Source organism: Atractosteus spatula, chromosome 27 (assembly GCF_055471065.1).
Source record: "Atractosteus spatula isolate fAtrSpa1 chromosome 27, fAtrSpa1.hap1, whole genome shotgun sequence".
NCBI lineage: Eukaryota > Metazoa > Chordata > Actinopteri > Semionotiformes > Lepisosteidae > Atractosteus > Atractosteus spatula.
In genome coordinates, this window is record NC_142732.1 from 5,062,656 (window position 1) to 5,077,505 (window position 14,850).

Sequence of the window (14,850 nt, forward strand, 5' to 3'; positions counted from 1 at the left end):
TGGCTGTCATATCAACACTGGTGGTGGGTTAAAATTGCAAAAATTCAATATCTTCTGATGTGTATTTGTTTACTGCTAATAATGTTTGGGGCCAGTATAGCTGGCTGTGCTCCTTATCTTAAACACCGTACAAGGACAAAGATTGTGAAGACCTATCCAACATCCTTATGTCAGCCCTAATCTAACCACCCTGTTTAGTACACTGGGCAGGGTGTCTGCAGTCAGGTTCTGAGTGGCTGAAGGACAAATTCAGGACCAGATTTAACCATTTACTTATTCCTTACTATGGAGCTATGGAGTAGTTGTACGACTACTGCACTGTACAACTAAATCAAATTTCAGAACTACTGTATATTGAAATTACACAATGCACAAAAACAGTGCAACTGTTGTCTTCTTTGTACAAGACAGCATTGCCAGCAGTATTTTCACCAATAGTTCTGTTCTTTGCCCCATCAAGTTTTTTTTTAATCAGTGTTCAGTGGCAGCACAGTCAGAATTATTTGTGCAAGCATCTCTATGAATTGTTGCCTCAGAACCTGAGAATACAATTAAATTAATTAAGTTTCAGATTGTACGACATGCCTTATACAAAGAGAGCTAAAAAATGGTCTTTAATTATAAGAATAATGTATTTGTTGAATGAGGATGAATTACTTTGACAGGGTTTTTTTTAACCTTCCAAATAATAGCTTCAACTCATAATTTTGGCACATTCTTTGCCTATGTTAAGAAGAAAAAGAAGTGGTATTTCCATGACTGAAAAAAATATTTTTATTTTTAATGGAATGAGATGTTTTTTCAGTGCTAACAACACACAAAACAGTGGTGCTGCAAGTGTTAAATCTCACTGTATGATCACCTTTTAAATGTACGGGTAAATGCTGTAATAGTTCCTGTAAACCATTGCATCATCATCATCAAATAACAGTGTTACATTTCATTGAGGGCAATTTAGAAGCAATTAAAATTAGGGGGTGCCCCATGCTTAGTCTGATGTCCTACAGTATAGGCACTAATGATGTTATCCGTTTTTTTACAAAACTTTACACTACATCTAGTTCTCTGACTACATTTACTCTATATAGTATATAGTATACAGTATATAGAAAATGAATATCAACAATTTAGAACCACAGCAGAGCTGAATTGTGCCAGAAATTCTTTCCATTCTGTAGTGGTATGTTATTGTGGCACTACTTAAGCATTAATATGAAAACATGCAAAGTAATTAGATCATTACTAACAAATAAAAAACACAGTCCACACAATCAAAACCAACACTAGCACCTATTATGAAAAATAAAGGCAAAAAAATAATAATTCTGCACCCTGGGCTCTTGGAAACAGCAATGATGGACTGATAAATACATATATACTGTACAAGCCTGGTCAATCTAAACCTTGGTAAAAAAATCAGTATATTGGCCCACATACTGTATTTTACACCTGGGGCTTGATAGTGGCTTTTTGTTTTCCACAGGCTTCCTAACCCCATAACAAGTATCACATTCTTGCAAAATGACTGGTCTAAATCTAATCAAATTGTTGTCCTGTTAATTTATTGGTAATCTCCATTAAACATGTTGCTTTCATTGGAGTCTGTGTTACAGTAGGTGTTGAAGCACACCGCAGTATTGGGTACAGTTAAAATGATTAACTGTGCCAAATTGGTGTTATCAAGGACAAGTGTACCACACAATAGTATAGAGTATTAGTACAAGATAGATAAACATGTGAGAACATCAAGATGCCATTCAGGTCTATTGGAATTACAAATACTAATTAGCTTCCTGATCTACAACTGTAATAAGAGTTAAAGTCCACCTGTTTTACACTGTATGCACATACATAAAAATAACATGAAAAATAAACACTGCTACACGTACAAACTGAATGGATTCTCTTTATACTTGAATGGATCAGCAGTAAAAAAGGTTACAATTTTGCTTTTATTTAGCAGCTTAAGTTTTCAGTTACTTGCTGCTGTAGCTGCCTTAAGAGCTTTTTTTTTGCCAGAAATGCCAGAAATGATCAGATTCAATTGCATCTTGTCCCTCCAGATAATGCTGGAGTTTTAAACACGTCTACAGACTTATCTGTAGCCATAGTTTCTTGTCCACTAGAATAACTGTTGTTTGATCTACAGTATATGACTGGAAGCCACACATCTAACTTGTGGGAAGCATCTTCTCTGAGGTGAAAAAGGATTCCAAATGTTATTTTGTTTCTTAAGGTTTAAACAAGATCTTGACCTATTCATTCTTTTGGATGCTTTTGCCATAATTAACTTGCCATTCTTCATTAAAACATTTTAAAGTTGTTATACAAATGATCCTTTCAGGCATTTTGCAAATTTATAATCTGTTATAGCAGCATTTATTTCAACTTTATCTCCTTTATTAAAGGGTTATCCTCCTTTATGGTGAAGTGAAATGGATCAGCAGTAGTGAATTTCTGGCTAGGAACCCCAACTGCTATTGTTAAAAAATAATTTTGTGTTCTGCTTAATTTAATAGAACAAAACTTCTGAGGAAATCTTTAATTTTGCCAAACTGTAGTAGCATGACAAAAGCTCTGTGTCCGATGCATGGGCATTAGAAATGGTATGACAAGAATTACCATTAACTTTCCCTCTTAACTTATGTCACATGAAGAGGAGAGTCAAGATTCTATGATTATATTGTAGATATCGGTCACAATTTACCTCTGTGCATGCTCTCTTTAAATAAAAACCTTGTTGTATGGTGTCATGTATCCCAGAAAAAAAAAGGTTTGTGAAATAGAATCCCCTACCCAAATAATGCTGTTATCTGGAACCTGTACCAGGTATAATCTGATTGCGAACTCTTTTATTCCTTGTAGCAGAGTGACACTGAATAATGAAAGGTGGATTAGCCCATAGTGAATGCCACAGCTACTGGCTTTTGTCCAGGTTAAATTGATTTAACTTTAATACCTAGAACAGTGATAGACTCTGGAGTTGTCACAAGTGATGTTACATCCTTCCTACATTTCATTATTGTTCATGGGATTTGGATTTTTGAATCCCTGGAGTTCTTCTACAGAAACCATTAACAAGATCTACAGCTGGACGGAATTTTAGTGAGACCACTGTGTAGAAAGGTTCTGGGGAAAATATCCCAGAATTAATCAAATAACAATTAGATAGAACTGTTTTTCTAAAGAAATTTAAAACAGCAAATGCAGTCTTTGAGGAAAAATGTAAGGCACACACAAGCTGAGAACTCACAGGATATTTTTTTCACGAAGACATTTTATTAAGAAAAAGAATTAAGCTGTATTTTACTAAAGCTGAACCTTGTAATATCATGATTATGGATAAGTAATGCACTGTGTACAGGGTAAACTGAAACATAAAAGCAATTCAACAGACTCAGCAGTGTGTCTTAACATATTTCACAGGTAGGGTGAACAGAATTAATTATAGTAACCTTTGGGCACATAAAATTAAAATAATTGTATTCACGTAATTTTAACTACGGTATGTCAATATCGCTTATCTCGCACCTAATTCAGAATGTCAGCCAGAGGCAATGCTTTGTGCTTTGTGTGCACTACCTGTGTGTTTTTGGTGATGGTGAGAATGATGCCTGAGGAAATGAATGAGACTTCAAACACCAGGGCAATGTAAGGCTCTCGGGGAGGAGATCTAAGGCTTTGCCTAGACAGACTTTACTGTCTCTCTGATTTGAAAGTTACTTTTAAGCCCCCGGGGAACATTATACCCTGCTCTGAAGGGATGGAGCTTAGGAAGTTGACAACAGCCTGTAGGCAGCCGGCGTATCTGCCCAAAGCTACTCCGTATTTAACCTGTGTGGAAATGATTTTATCAGAGTGGGCTTGTTTGGATTTTTTTATTGCTCCTCTCAGATGTGCACTTATGTTTTAATAGGACCTTGGTCAGTACTGTAAAGTTATCTAATTAACAAATGAAGAGTATAGAGGGAGATTTTCTAGCAGTAATAATTTTGGTGTATAAAATAACAGCCTTTCTACAATAGCATCTGTAATAATTTAACTCATCACGACGGTGAGAGTGACCAGCCAGAGGACGTGCAAAACAGGGCATGCTTTACCAGATGACTGGAAATCTTGATTTCAGCCAGGCAAGGAAGCTGCTGTTGACTTGAGCAAAGTTGCAGGAAATTCATGGCTCTGCTTCAGAAAGGGGGCATGGTGTTGCCCAACATATTCAGGTCTTGCACCTTCTTGTGATTCTGTGTCAGTGCAGGGGGTCACAGGTGATATGATGGCAGAGATCTGCCACCCATTCCACCATCCATGAGGTTACGGTGTCCTTGATAAAAAGGGTTTAGCTGCCTTATCAGTCTTTGACCTTATAAGGAGTAGCGTCAATATATCAGAAGCTAGTTTTATGCCGTTTCTGGATTTGCAGACATTGGCTGCACACACACTGCACTCAAAAAGCCTCTCGAACATGCGAGTACGTCTATAAACAGGAAAAGATTCCACTCTCTAAATGTGCAAATGGCACGCTATGCTTCATACAGTATTTGAATAGCATTTGGAAGAAAACATATGTGAACTATTCCCTGACTCCTGCCATGGTTCTCAGATTTGTCTGTGTTCAATCATTTTCAGTGACTAAATACTTTAATTTATTAACAGATAAGTGTCGAGGTAATGCCGAGAAAATTCTGTATATGCAGTTGAAAGTGTGAAAACACTTGCTTATTCTATTGTTGTTTTGAATGAGATTTGTTTCCCTTATTTTAGTTGTAATACTAATACATTTTAATATACCAATGTTATCTGAAATGTGGATTGCATACACTGCAGCATCTCCAGTAGTTTGCAATTAAATTAAAATTTAGCTATATAAAATAAGCTATATTGTATGTCACCCTGGTTAAGATATCAGTTCAGCAAATTATTGAAAACAATAAAAATGGATTATGTATTTGCAGGTGTTTGCAGATTTGACATGTATTTGTAGGTATAATCATTCACCTGAATGCATATACAGTGTTAATACAGAAAACACTCAGTCTAGTAATGCTGAGTTTATTGTTTGCAATGATCCAACTGAGCTGAGTGCCAGAGAGAAAAATCTATTCAACATGATCAGGGGAATTTACCTATTATGTACCCCAGAACCTAATTCCTGTTGTATTGTGTGTGACAAAGGTAAATAACCTGTGAAAATACAAGTACTGTATTTATTCATTCATTTTATCCTCATTAACTTATTTTCAAAGCGTTATCAACCTGTGAATATTCATTGTTTGAAGACTCCTATGTTGCTTGTAAAAATGCTGCGTTATGAAAATCTCCCCAGTAGTGTTTTTTTTTTTTTACACTTTGGATTAATGGAGAGGAGATAAGCTTTGTGTAAATAAATAGCCACTGGGGCAATTCCGAGCGGTAGTGTTTCTTGCTGGTTGTTCTTTCAATCAGTGCCATGTGTTTTAATTTATTGTAGAGAATGGAACTGTAGCAAGAGAGATGTATGAAACAGTGGCAGTCAGACAAATTTAAAGAGCACTTTAAAGGTCAAGCCTCCAAACAGATTTATTATTAAATCTGATGGCTGAAAAATAAACAGTGATTTTAAAGGGCATTTTGAATTGTATTACAAATACACAAACTCCTTTTTTCAATTTGTCATTGTTCTCTCGCTTTGGCAATGTTACTGACTTTTTGCTTGTCTAAGCTGAAGAAGTATTTTTCTTTACATTGAAAGCTTGATTATAAAAGTCCACAAAGAATTTAGCCTCCATTTTTCAGTTTCTTTGTCTTGATGCTCCACTGAACACAAAATCTTTTTTTTTTTTAACCCCAGTGAAACGAGGCATGTAACAGGCTGATGAAAGCACTGTTTTGTTTGTCAAAAAAAATAGTTTTTTCCTTGTAAGAGGTCAATGAGGAGTTCCCGGAGAAAATAATGGTAGTATCCTCCATATATCCTTCAGCCCTGCAAGCGTCTGTGCATGGGATGCTTAGAACACAGGACTTAAAGGACTATATCCATATGAAATCATGAGATCAGATATGCATTTTATTTCTAATTTGATTATACCCTTGAAACATTGTCTGTGTTGTCCCTTTGACTGATTTTCAGAGTTGCCTTCTGAAGCTGCCTCTCCGAAGCACCAAGCCTGCTCAGTATTGGCATCTAAAAAAAGCAGCAGTCATTCTGGATTGTAAGACTTACCCATACGTCTCACCCTTGGCTTGGCTCCAATGGGCTGCCAGAAGAAACCAGAAAAGGCTTTCATCTCTTTCACCTCTGCCGTAAGTCTATTGCCTTCAAGTCTAATATGTCTCGGGAAAAAATAATAAAGGCGGCCTTTCCTCATTTCTTGAAAATAGACTCCAATTCTTGTAAACAAGAATACTACAAAAATGATATAAAACTATGGTCCACACACGTACATGCTTAGTCTTGTTTTTCTCTGATGTGCAGCCAGTCATTGTTCAATAATGCGAAACACTTGCCTACAGATACACTTTTTGTAAAGTGAAGTATGGCTCTGCCTCTCCTTAACTTTGACATTTCTTATTATTTCTGTTTATCCAACTAGCTATTAGCTATACAAATTATACGAATTTACTTGTGTTTTTTTTCCCCAATATGCAACAATTAACTATTTTTAGATCATGTTTTAGTACCTACAGTATGTGTGCATTTACAGTATAACTCGGACATCTTTTATATAATTGTATTATAAAATAATTTTATTTCAGTTCATTGAGGAACATCCCTGCCCAGATTTATAAAACTTCAAATCCAAGCAGAATATCCAGTCAGCTGGCAGAAATTGGTAAGTTTCTTGGGACTTTTAACAGAGGTGATTTACATCCACTCACAAAAGTTTGTAGTTTGACGAACAGGCCTAGACCTAGAAAAACCAGGGCCGTGCACAGTGACTTTGCTGATACTGTGACAGGTTCTGTGAAGTGTGTGTTAGCACTTCTGCTGTTTTAATGAGAAGCATTGAGGATTAGTAGTTTGGGAGCAAAGCTGGCCTGTCATCGCAGGATCTATCAGTATTCTGCATACAGCCATTCCAGGATACGCCAGGAGGCAATAAGTAGTGGCATTCTGAAGAAAGGGTTGTTTTTTTCCCTGTAATCATTTTTTATAACAAGGACAGGCTATCCATCAAAACGTCACTTAAGTCACCTCCTATTGTACACAGTTCCACCCAAAACACTTCTCATTTATAAATTACTTTTTTTAAATCTGAGAACACAGGATAATTTGATAACCATGAGGGACTGCAGCAGCACAAACATTAGTCTGCAGACTAATGAACAGAAAGACTGAAGTAAAAAGGAAGTGCTTCATCCTGAACAGAATTTTTATTGAATATGATCTAGTATCCCCATAGATCCATATACCAATACAAACCACGACCTTAAAAATAAGAAAACAACCTACTGTAACTCATTCTTTATGATGATTTTTAACTCATAGTAGTGACGTTTTGACAACATTTGTGGAGGGATATAAACTCTTGAAAAACATACCAGCACATAAACATTTGCAAAACAGAAAAAAAGTAATATCTAGGTTTGAGTCTATAGACAATGACTCTATAAGTTTGATCAAGTCTATGAAAGCCCATAATTAAAATTGTTTATGGTAATGGTAAGGATACTAAATGATTCTTAAATCTTACAGCTGATAGAAAGAGAATGGAGGCTTATAAAAGAAAGTTGGAATATACTGTAAGTTATGTTTAGGTTAAAAGCAAGAGTCCATCTTTAATGAACTTTTAATGATTTCCTAAATTACTTTTTGCAAAGTGTGTCTTTGTCTTGATGAAAAAACAATGGTTTATGTATCTGGGGACATTTTTTGTTGCCCTGAATTGTGTATCTCTCAAAATCTGAAGTGTCACATTAAATGAAAGATTTAGCAGTCATTAAGGAACATTTTTTTTGTGTTAGATCAACTTTGATACTGATTGTATTTGAAGAACAGATTCCCCTACAGACCTCTATCTTAACATTTTTTTTTTCTTTGAACAAAAACCAGTTATTATGTGTTTGGCAGAGCATATATTATTTTGCTGTTAACAGATAAGAGCTTATTCTTCTTTTGTCTCTGAACATTAATAAAGTGATTAACTCAATTAAAACTCAGCAAGCTTTTCTCTGTGGATGAAGAGCCTTTGTTGAGCTAAATTATAATACCTACCACAAAAAGGCTATACTGTAGCTCGTGCATACTAATTCCCAGTGATTGTTTGGTTCGAGCTGTACAAGGCAAAAGGACTGGTTAAGCAGTTATTAGGTGAAGAATAGGACTGTTTGTGAATTCAGTCTTTCATTTGTTGCACAATGTCTAGACAGCAAGCATTGAGAAAATGCACATATTGTATGTTTTGTAGCTGACATGTAAATTACAACAACTTGCCTTTTAATATATGATGAATTTGCTGCATAGGTGGTATCCATTCACGGTCACTAGAAGAACACTTAGAAACCTTTGAAGAATATGTTTCTGAAGAGTTGGCTTCTCATAAACCAAAAACATCAGAAAACTACACGCAGCATTCTTCAGCTGACCCAAAGACATTCTTGGATGGGACAGGTAAAGAAAGTCCAGACGAGACGTCCAGGGTGGAAGCAGAGAGCTTTGGTCATAAGTCACCGTGCGAAGAAAATGGACAAGCACCGTCAACCCCGAAAGGAGTTGAGCCTGTTGATGTGAAGGCTTCATCAAGGCAGTTACCTGATGGAAATTCAGCAACTGACGAGGACTCCCTAACAGCTAAGGAACCAAATTTGCATTTAGATTCAGGCTGTTAGGAGCACACCGATGAAGAGATGACCCAGGAGATGGATGGTGCTCTCAAAACAGAGTACATCCTGTGTGGGGTGAGTAACAGTGGAGAATTGTAAACAGTCATGTGGAAGAAAATGCCGTCTACTGAGCCTTATTTTAATATGATGGAAAAACAATGCAGATACCGTGAGCCTGACTCAACAGCTGTATTGGTTTCTAATTTTTTTTGTCCAAAATTGTTTGTTTTTTCTGTATTCCTTCAACTAAATCCAAAGCCTACCTGTTACTCTTTAAATAAGTCCTGTGGATGATTTACTGTACAGGATCCTTACATAAATTTATTAAGTTATGTCCCTGCATCAACCGTTTTTGTACGGATTTTTTTATGCCTGTCTTTCTGTAAAAGAATGCTGTTAAAATTTAGTCAGATTTGAGTTAGTGACAGAAGGTGGCAAAAGGCCATTATTTCATCAGACTACAAAAGATTCATGCCACCCGTCATCATTATACTCACTCGCTGATGCAGGCTGAAGCTGATATAAAGATATATGACCACTCTCTGTAAAGTAACGGCACTAACTTGAGTTATGTTCTAATAAAACATTCTTGGAGCAAATTGACAATTCTAGTCAAATAAATATTTGTGGCTGTACAATATTTTTGCTGTTTACCCTTTAACATAAGGTACATTTAACAGAAGATAATGCTTCGCCTATATGGCTTGAACCTGTTTAAGAAACAGTAGAATTGCCTGTTATTAGAATAATGTTTGTTTTTTTCCCCTGGAATATGTTAATAAATATAAGCTTTGGACTTCAAATGAGTTTGTGCACCTAAAAATGTTTTGTTTGCATCATTTCTTCTAATAATGTTATGTACTACACCAAATTCCTTATGTGGTGAAGATGGGGTTGATGGTAGCCAATATATTCTCTGCAAAAGCAATTGCATTGCTTACTAATAATAAGGGGAGAATCCTGCAGCCAGTACTATTGATAATACAATTTTTTCACAATGACATCTCACATACAATACATAAAGCCCTGTTGTGGAGCTCTTAGAAAGGGTATAATGAGAACTGCTTTTGCATGTGATATTTGAATTTGGTTACCAAAATGCCTGTTATTTTTATTCTCACAAAGAATGTAAAGTTAATATCTCTCAGCTTAGAGATCCTAGACAGAATTGTTTTATGAAAAAGTGGGAGATGATGGATCTATTCTTACCAGGAATTTTGGAAGTGTGTCTGAAGTCTGACGGTAGGACTGAGTGAGGATTTAATGAACTCCTCCTGTTGCTGTTAAATTTATATGCACTGGGTGTAAGACCTGGATTAAGCACATCTGACTAATTACTCAAGTTGTTATGATCGACCCAACTAATTTATCACTTCTCTGAACATTTAATTAGCTGGTAGCCCAGCACAATTAAATTCTGAATTAGGACAAATTGAAATGCAGGCTTAGCAGCTTGAAGGACATGCAAAGCGAAAAATGATTGCTACTGTGAAAAGTCAAACGGAATACTTCAGCTTATGGAAGCAAGTTGAAAGAAATGTAAACAAATGACAAAAACAAGAACTCTACAAAACATCTGCGTACTTTTGTAATTTATTTTTTACATGTTTCTTAAGTCGTATGAAATATGTAATGGATGGATGACTATAAACCATACAGATAACATGATTTGTGTTTACTTAAGGTGATTTGGTTTTCCAAGCATAATATTTTTGACTATTCTGCTTGTGCCCAGCTTTAAATCAAAACTGTGACTCACCCATTATGAATATTCTAAACCTACAAAGCAATTAATGACCTTTTGTTTGACAGAATCCTGCCATCAGGAATTGGGTTTGCAGTATGTAATTGGGGGTTGGGCTGAAGTTTTGAATAATCCTGGCTTTATTTTTCTCCAACTGCTGGAGGTAATTCTGTTTGCACAGAGTTATGCTTTTTGAAGAGCATTCCCGTGCTGAGCTCAATCCTGGTATAGATAATTGAGTGCAACGTAATTAATGTAGCACTAACATAAGCTCAGTGGGGTCACAGTTGCAATGCAGCTCTTAATGAGAGACACTGGAGAAGAAGACCTGTGATATAAACTTGAAATTCCTTTCTGCTTTTGCAGCATTCTCAGGGGATCAGAGATATCCACTGTGGTTGTAAACCATTACATAAATTATGTTAAGCTCAGTTAACTGTTGCACGGCAGATTTTCTTGTGTGCATATATTTTAAAAGACAAGAAATGTAAACCTATTGATTTATGTGTGGAAAAATTGCTTTGTGAACTTTTATTTCTCAAAAGTCAAGTTATTCAAGAACAAATCTCTTGGTAGTTTTTGTCTTCAAATTACATTTCAGTACCCTATTTTGGTTAAAGGCAGCTTGGTGCTTTTGGATCTACCTACTGTAGATCAGCCGGAACTAATATGATCTTGACATATTGAGGAATTTTCTTCCAGCAGCAGCTCAGTTAGAGGAAACATCACCATTCAAATAGCATCAGAAAACAATTTAGGATACACAATACAGTGTTAACTCCAACAGTCTTATTTTTATGTTGTAATTAAGGTTTTTTATGATGGTGGCCATGGCATCTAACATTTACTAAAATAAATAATACACATAATAAATTAAAAGCAGTACAAATACAGTATGCTGTGTGTGGATAGTTGGGTCTTTGACTAGCATTAAAAAATGACAGTAGATAACCATTTAAATAGTGAAATTTGTTTTGCCATTAAAAGTGTAGACATAAATTTGCATATATTACCAAAGTTAATAAAATATATGAACACTATAAATATCTATAACAGAAGGCATCAAATATTAATTTGATGTAAATGATGACATCATAATACATTCTAGCAACAAGCTTGGAATGTTTACATCAAACATTTGGTCCATAAATTCTAATGATAACTTCAGCAAGGGTCAGTTCTTGTGTTTTTCAGCTCAAGGCAAGACGTTCATTTTTTTCTTCCATTAAATGAGCGCCATGAGCTTCCCAATGAGAAGCCATTCACAAAGATTTTATCAACCTGTGTCTATGACGACACAAGGAACTCAGTTTCAGTTTCAGCCCTACGTGGCACCTTCAGGAAATTCTGGTCTCACCCAACTGGGTAAGAACTTGCATATGTACTTAAGTGTTAAGTACTGTATTACTCAAAATGTTATTTTTACAGTAATGATCATTTCAGCAGTAATGTATTGTCATTCTATGATGATATTTACATATGAAAATAACTACATAAAAAGTAAAATAATGAAATTACTAGAGATGTTATGGTGAACTGCGAAAAATACAATAGACAAGGACCTTTAGATATCTATTTTATTTTGTATTTTTGTGTATTACAACTTATTACAAGAGCTAAAACTTATAATGATTTATTTTTTAATAAAATGGAAAAAAGCCATATAATTTTAATTGTTTTTTATTATTTGTATTTGATCAAATTTTCATCTCCATGGCAACAGTAAATTCAAAAATTGCTACTTCTGCATCTTTGCCGTGATGCATATAGAATGAAATGATGTCATAAAGCAAGTGTAAGTTACACCAATTATTCATTAGCTCTGTTGTTTAGACTAATGGCTCCAAATTTACAAGCTTAATAAAACATTCATTATTAAATGTTGTACAACGATGTTTCTGTTTTGTAAGCTTTTGAAAATCTCTTTATAGCAAATAGGGCCAATACTGTACATTGTAAGATACAGTATATGTTGTACTATTCATGTGTTTATATGCTTGTTAGATAATTTAAATTTATAAAGGTTTGTGCTTTTTGTTTATTGTGGTTTTATGTTTACAGGTCTACAATGTGACCCTTATGGACAGGTCCTGAATATGCCTGTAAATCAGCCTGGCATTAATGCCAATGGCTATTACTATGGCTACTATGGTACTCAACCATGGATGTATTTCGCACAGCAACCAGCTGCCCAACAAACAAATGCCTGGCCCTACAAACCAATGTCAGTATGCCAGCTACCTCAGCATTATGCACAGCCAACTGTTTATTACCAGGCTAACACTGTGCAACAAGCTCCAGCACCCATCCTCTCTTTTCCCAATCATCACCAACATGGCCTACCCAGCAGTTACCCAAGAGCAAACAAAATTCCAGGAAACCAACAAATACTCCATGACATCTATGGGAGGAATATAGCATATCAGTCCTCGGCAAACACTCTGCAGGAGCCTATCACTTTAACATATGTGGGAACAGTAAATCTACCAGCGTCGGCTCTGTCTACACCACATATCAAGCAGAAGGCACAGCCTCTGTTAGGTGAGAATCTGCCAGCGAAGAAACCTAAAGTCATTCTGAAGGAGGGAGGAGAAGGTCAGGGTGCTCCTATAGAAAAAATTAACAAAGGCTTGAAAGATCACAGCCTCTCGTCAAACCCACAACAATCACACGTTCCTTTCGTTAAACTTACAGAAGGTTCCACTACGAGTGTTGGAAAAGGCTTGACCGAGCCCATTCCATCCAATGGAATTATGCCTGAAGTGGCCAGTTTTCATTCCCCTGTCATCCCTTCTGTGAGGAATGAGAGCAAGGAGCAAGTGAAAAGCTCAAAATCCGGAGCTCCTCTGCAGAGCGAGGCTCAAGACATCAAGTCTTTAATGTCCGCGGAGAAGAGGAGGGAGGAGGCCGGCGGTGGTGAGGGGTTTCCAGCTCCCCAGAAGAATGCAACACTTCTGGCCTTAACCGATGATGCGAAAAAGTTGAACCAGGCCCTCGACCGCAAGCATCTGAAAAGGAAGTCTGAGCACATCACGATCAAGGAAGCACTTGCCCAGGTTGACGTCCACATTCAGGAAGAGCTGGAGAAGAAGCGCAAAGCAAGTGCGACAGCCGATTCAGAACCCCCTTTGTGCAAGAAACCCAAACATCCAGAGCTCCTCCTCCCTGATGACCTACTTGAGAAGCTGTTTTCCATCCCTGGAGTCTTAGAGCTGGCTGTCGAAATGGGACACTTGCAGGATGTAAACAGCTATGACTTCATTGACCCTCCGTCTTCTGCCGGCTTTGGCTCAGTGAACGGGTCTGGAAAGAAGAGTAGTGGCCTGGAAGTTGACAAAAACTATTAGAAACGGTTATTACACATGAGGATTTTCCAGCTGTGCCAGCTACCTGAATGATAGAGTGAATGCCTTTCCAGGGATACAAATGAAGGCTGTGAAGCAGAGGAAATGTGATTGAAAAATTTTAGTCTGTGACCAAACATTTATGTTAGATATTTTAAATTATCTCTGTTATTTAACTTGCTTATTTTACAATTTAAGAGTAAGTTAGTTTTTATTATTATAAAAAAAAACTTTCTTTACAAAGGTTAATTGATAAAATTTTAGTCTGTGACCAGACATTTATGTTAGATATTTTATATTATTTCTGTTATTTCACTTGCTTATTTTACAATTTAAGAGTAAGTTAGTTTTTATTATTATATAAAAAACTTTCTTTACAAAGGTTAATTGATAAGCCAACGTTTTTCCTGTCTTTTTCTAATCTTCCTCACATTCCCATCCTAATCTTATGACTGAATAAAACCTATCTGAAATGTATTGTAGCTTAAATTTAAGTATTGGTTCAAAACATTGTATTTTATTGTTAGAATTAATTATTATAAATAAAAAATTAATATTGAAAGACCTTGTGATTTTTTTTTCCATGTGTGAACATGGTCCTTTGGCAGAAGATGAATAAGATGTACTGTATCATTAAGCAATGTGGCAAAGTATTATAAATGTAAATAGAAAAAAACTTAAATATTATCCCCATCAGTAGTTTATCCCGAAGTAAAACTGGAGTATGTATATATGAAGTGTGTCCATATATTTTTACTGTTGTTACCTTTTTATTGTTACTATCTCATAAATCTTACTTGCCTTATAAACACACCAGTGAACCTGTACAGGTGTTCCCATTTCTTATAATCTGGCTAATCCAAATAGTATAACTATGAATCTGTCTTCCTTAAAATGTGTTTGATTGCATGAAATTCACAAGGGAGATGTTAACAATAATCATCGATGTTTACTTGCTGTCCA

At 35.9% G+C, this 14,850-nt stretch overlaps 2 protein-coding genes across 2 annotated transcripts in view; both read left to right on the top strand.

Moving 5' to 3' along the window:
• The window catches only part of LOC148814236 (uncharacterized), a 98,274-nt gene extending 88,675 nt beyond the window's left edge, over positions 1 to 9,599 (top strand). Inside the window, exons 56-58 of the mRNA XM_088906861.1 lie at positions 6,107 to 6,279; positions 6,733 to 6,809; positions 8,441 to 9,599. Of these exons, the coding sequence (XP_088762987.1) occupies positions 6,107 to 6,279; positions 6,733 to 6,809; positions 8,441 to 8,805 (615 nt within the window). The 3' untranslated portion in view covers positions 8,806 to 9,599. The remainder of the gene's footprint in view (positions 1 to 6,106; positions 6,280 to 6,732; positions 6,810 to 8,440) is intronic.
• Positions 9,600 to 11,772: 2,173 nt separating this feature from the next.
• Positions 11,773 to 13,890, top strand: LOC148814237 (uncharacterized). The gene is made up of 2 exons (XM_088906862.1): positions 11,773 to 11,908; positions 12,605 to 13,890. Exons 1-2 carry the CDS (start codon positions 11,773 to 11,775, stop codon positions 13,888 to 13,890), a joined length of 1,422 nt encoding a protein of 473 aa, XP_088762988.1.
• Positions 13,891 to 14,850: the final 960 nt, after the last annotated feature.

Bases quoted from the DNA above. Each gene is read 5' to 3' on its own strand.
- LOC148814237 (XM_088906862.1), top strand. From the start codon at position 11,773: ATGAGCGCCATGAGCTTCCCAATGAGAAGCCATTCACAAAGATTTTAT. The intron at 11,909-12,604 runs GTAAGAACTTGC...TTATGTTTACAG, and splicing joins TTCTGGTCTCACCCAACTGG to GTCTACAATGTGACCCTTAT.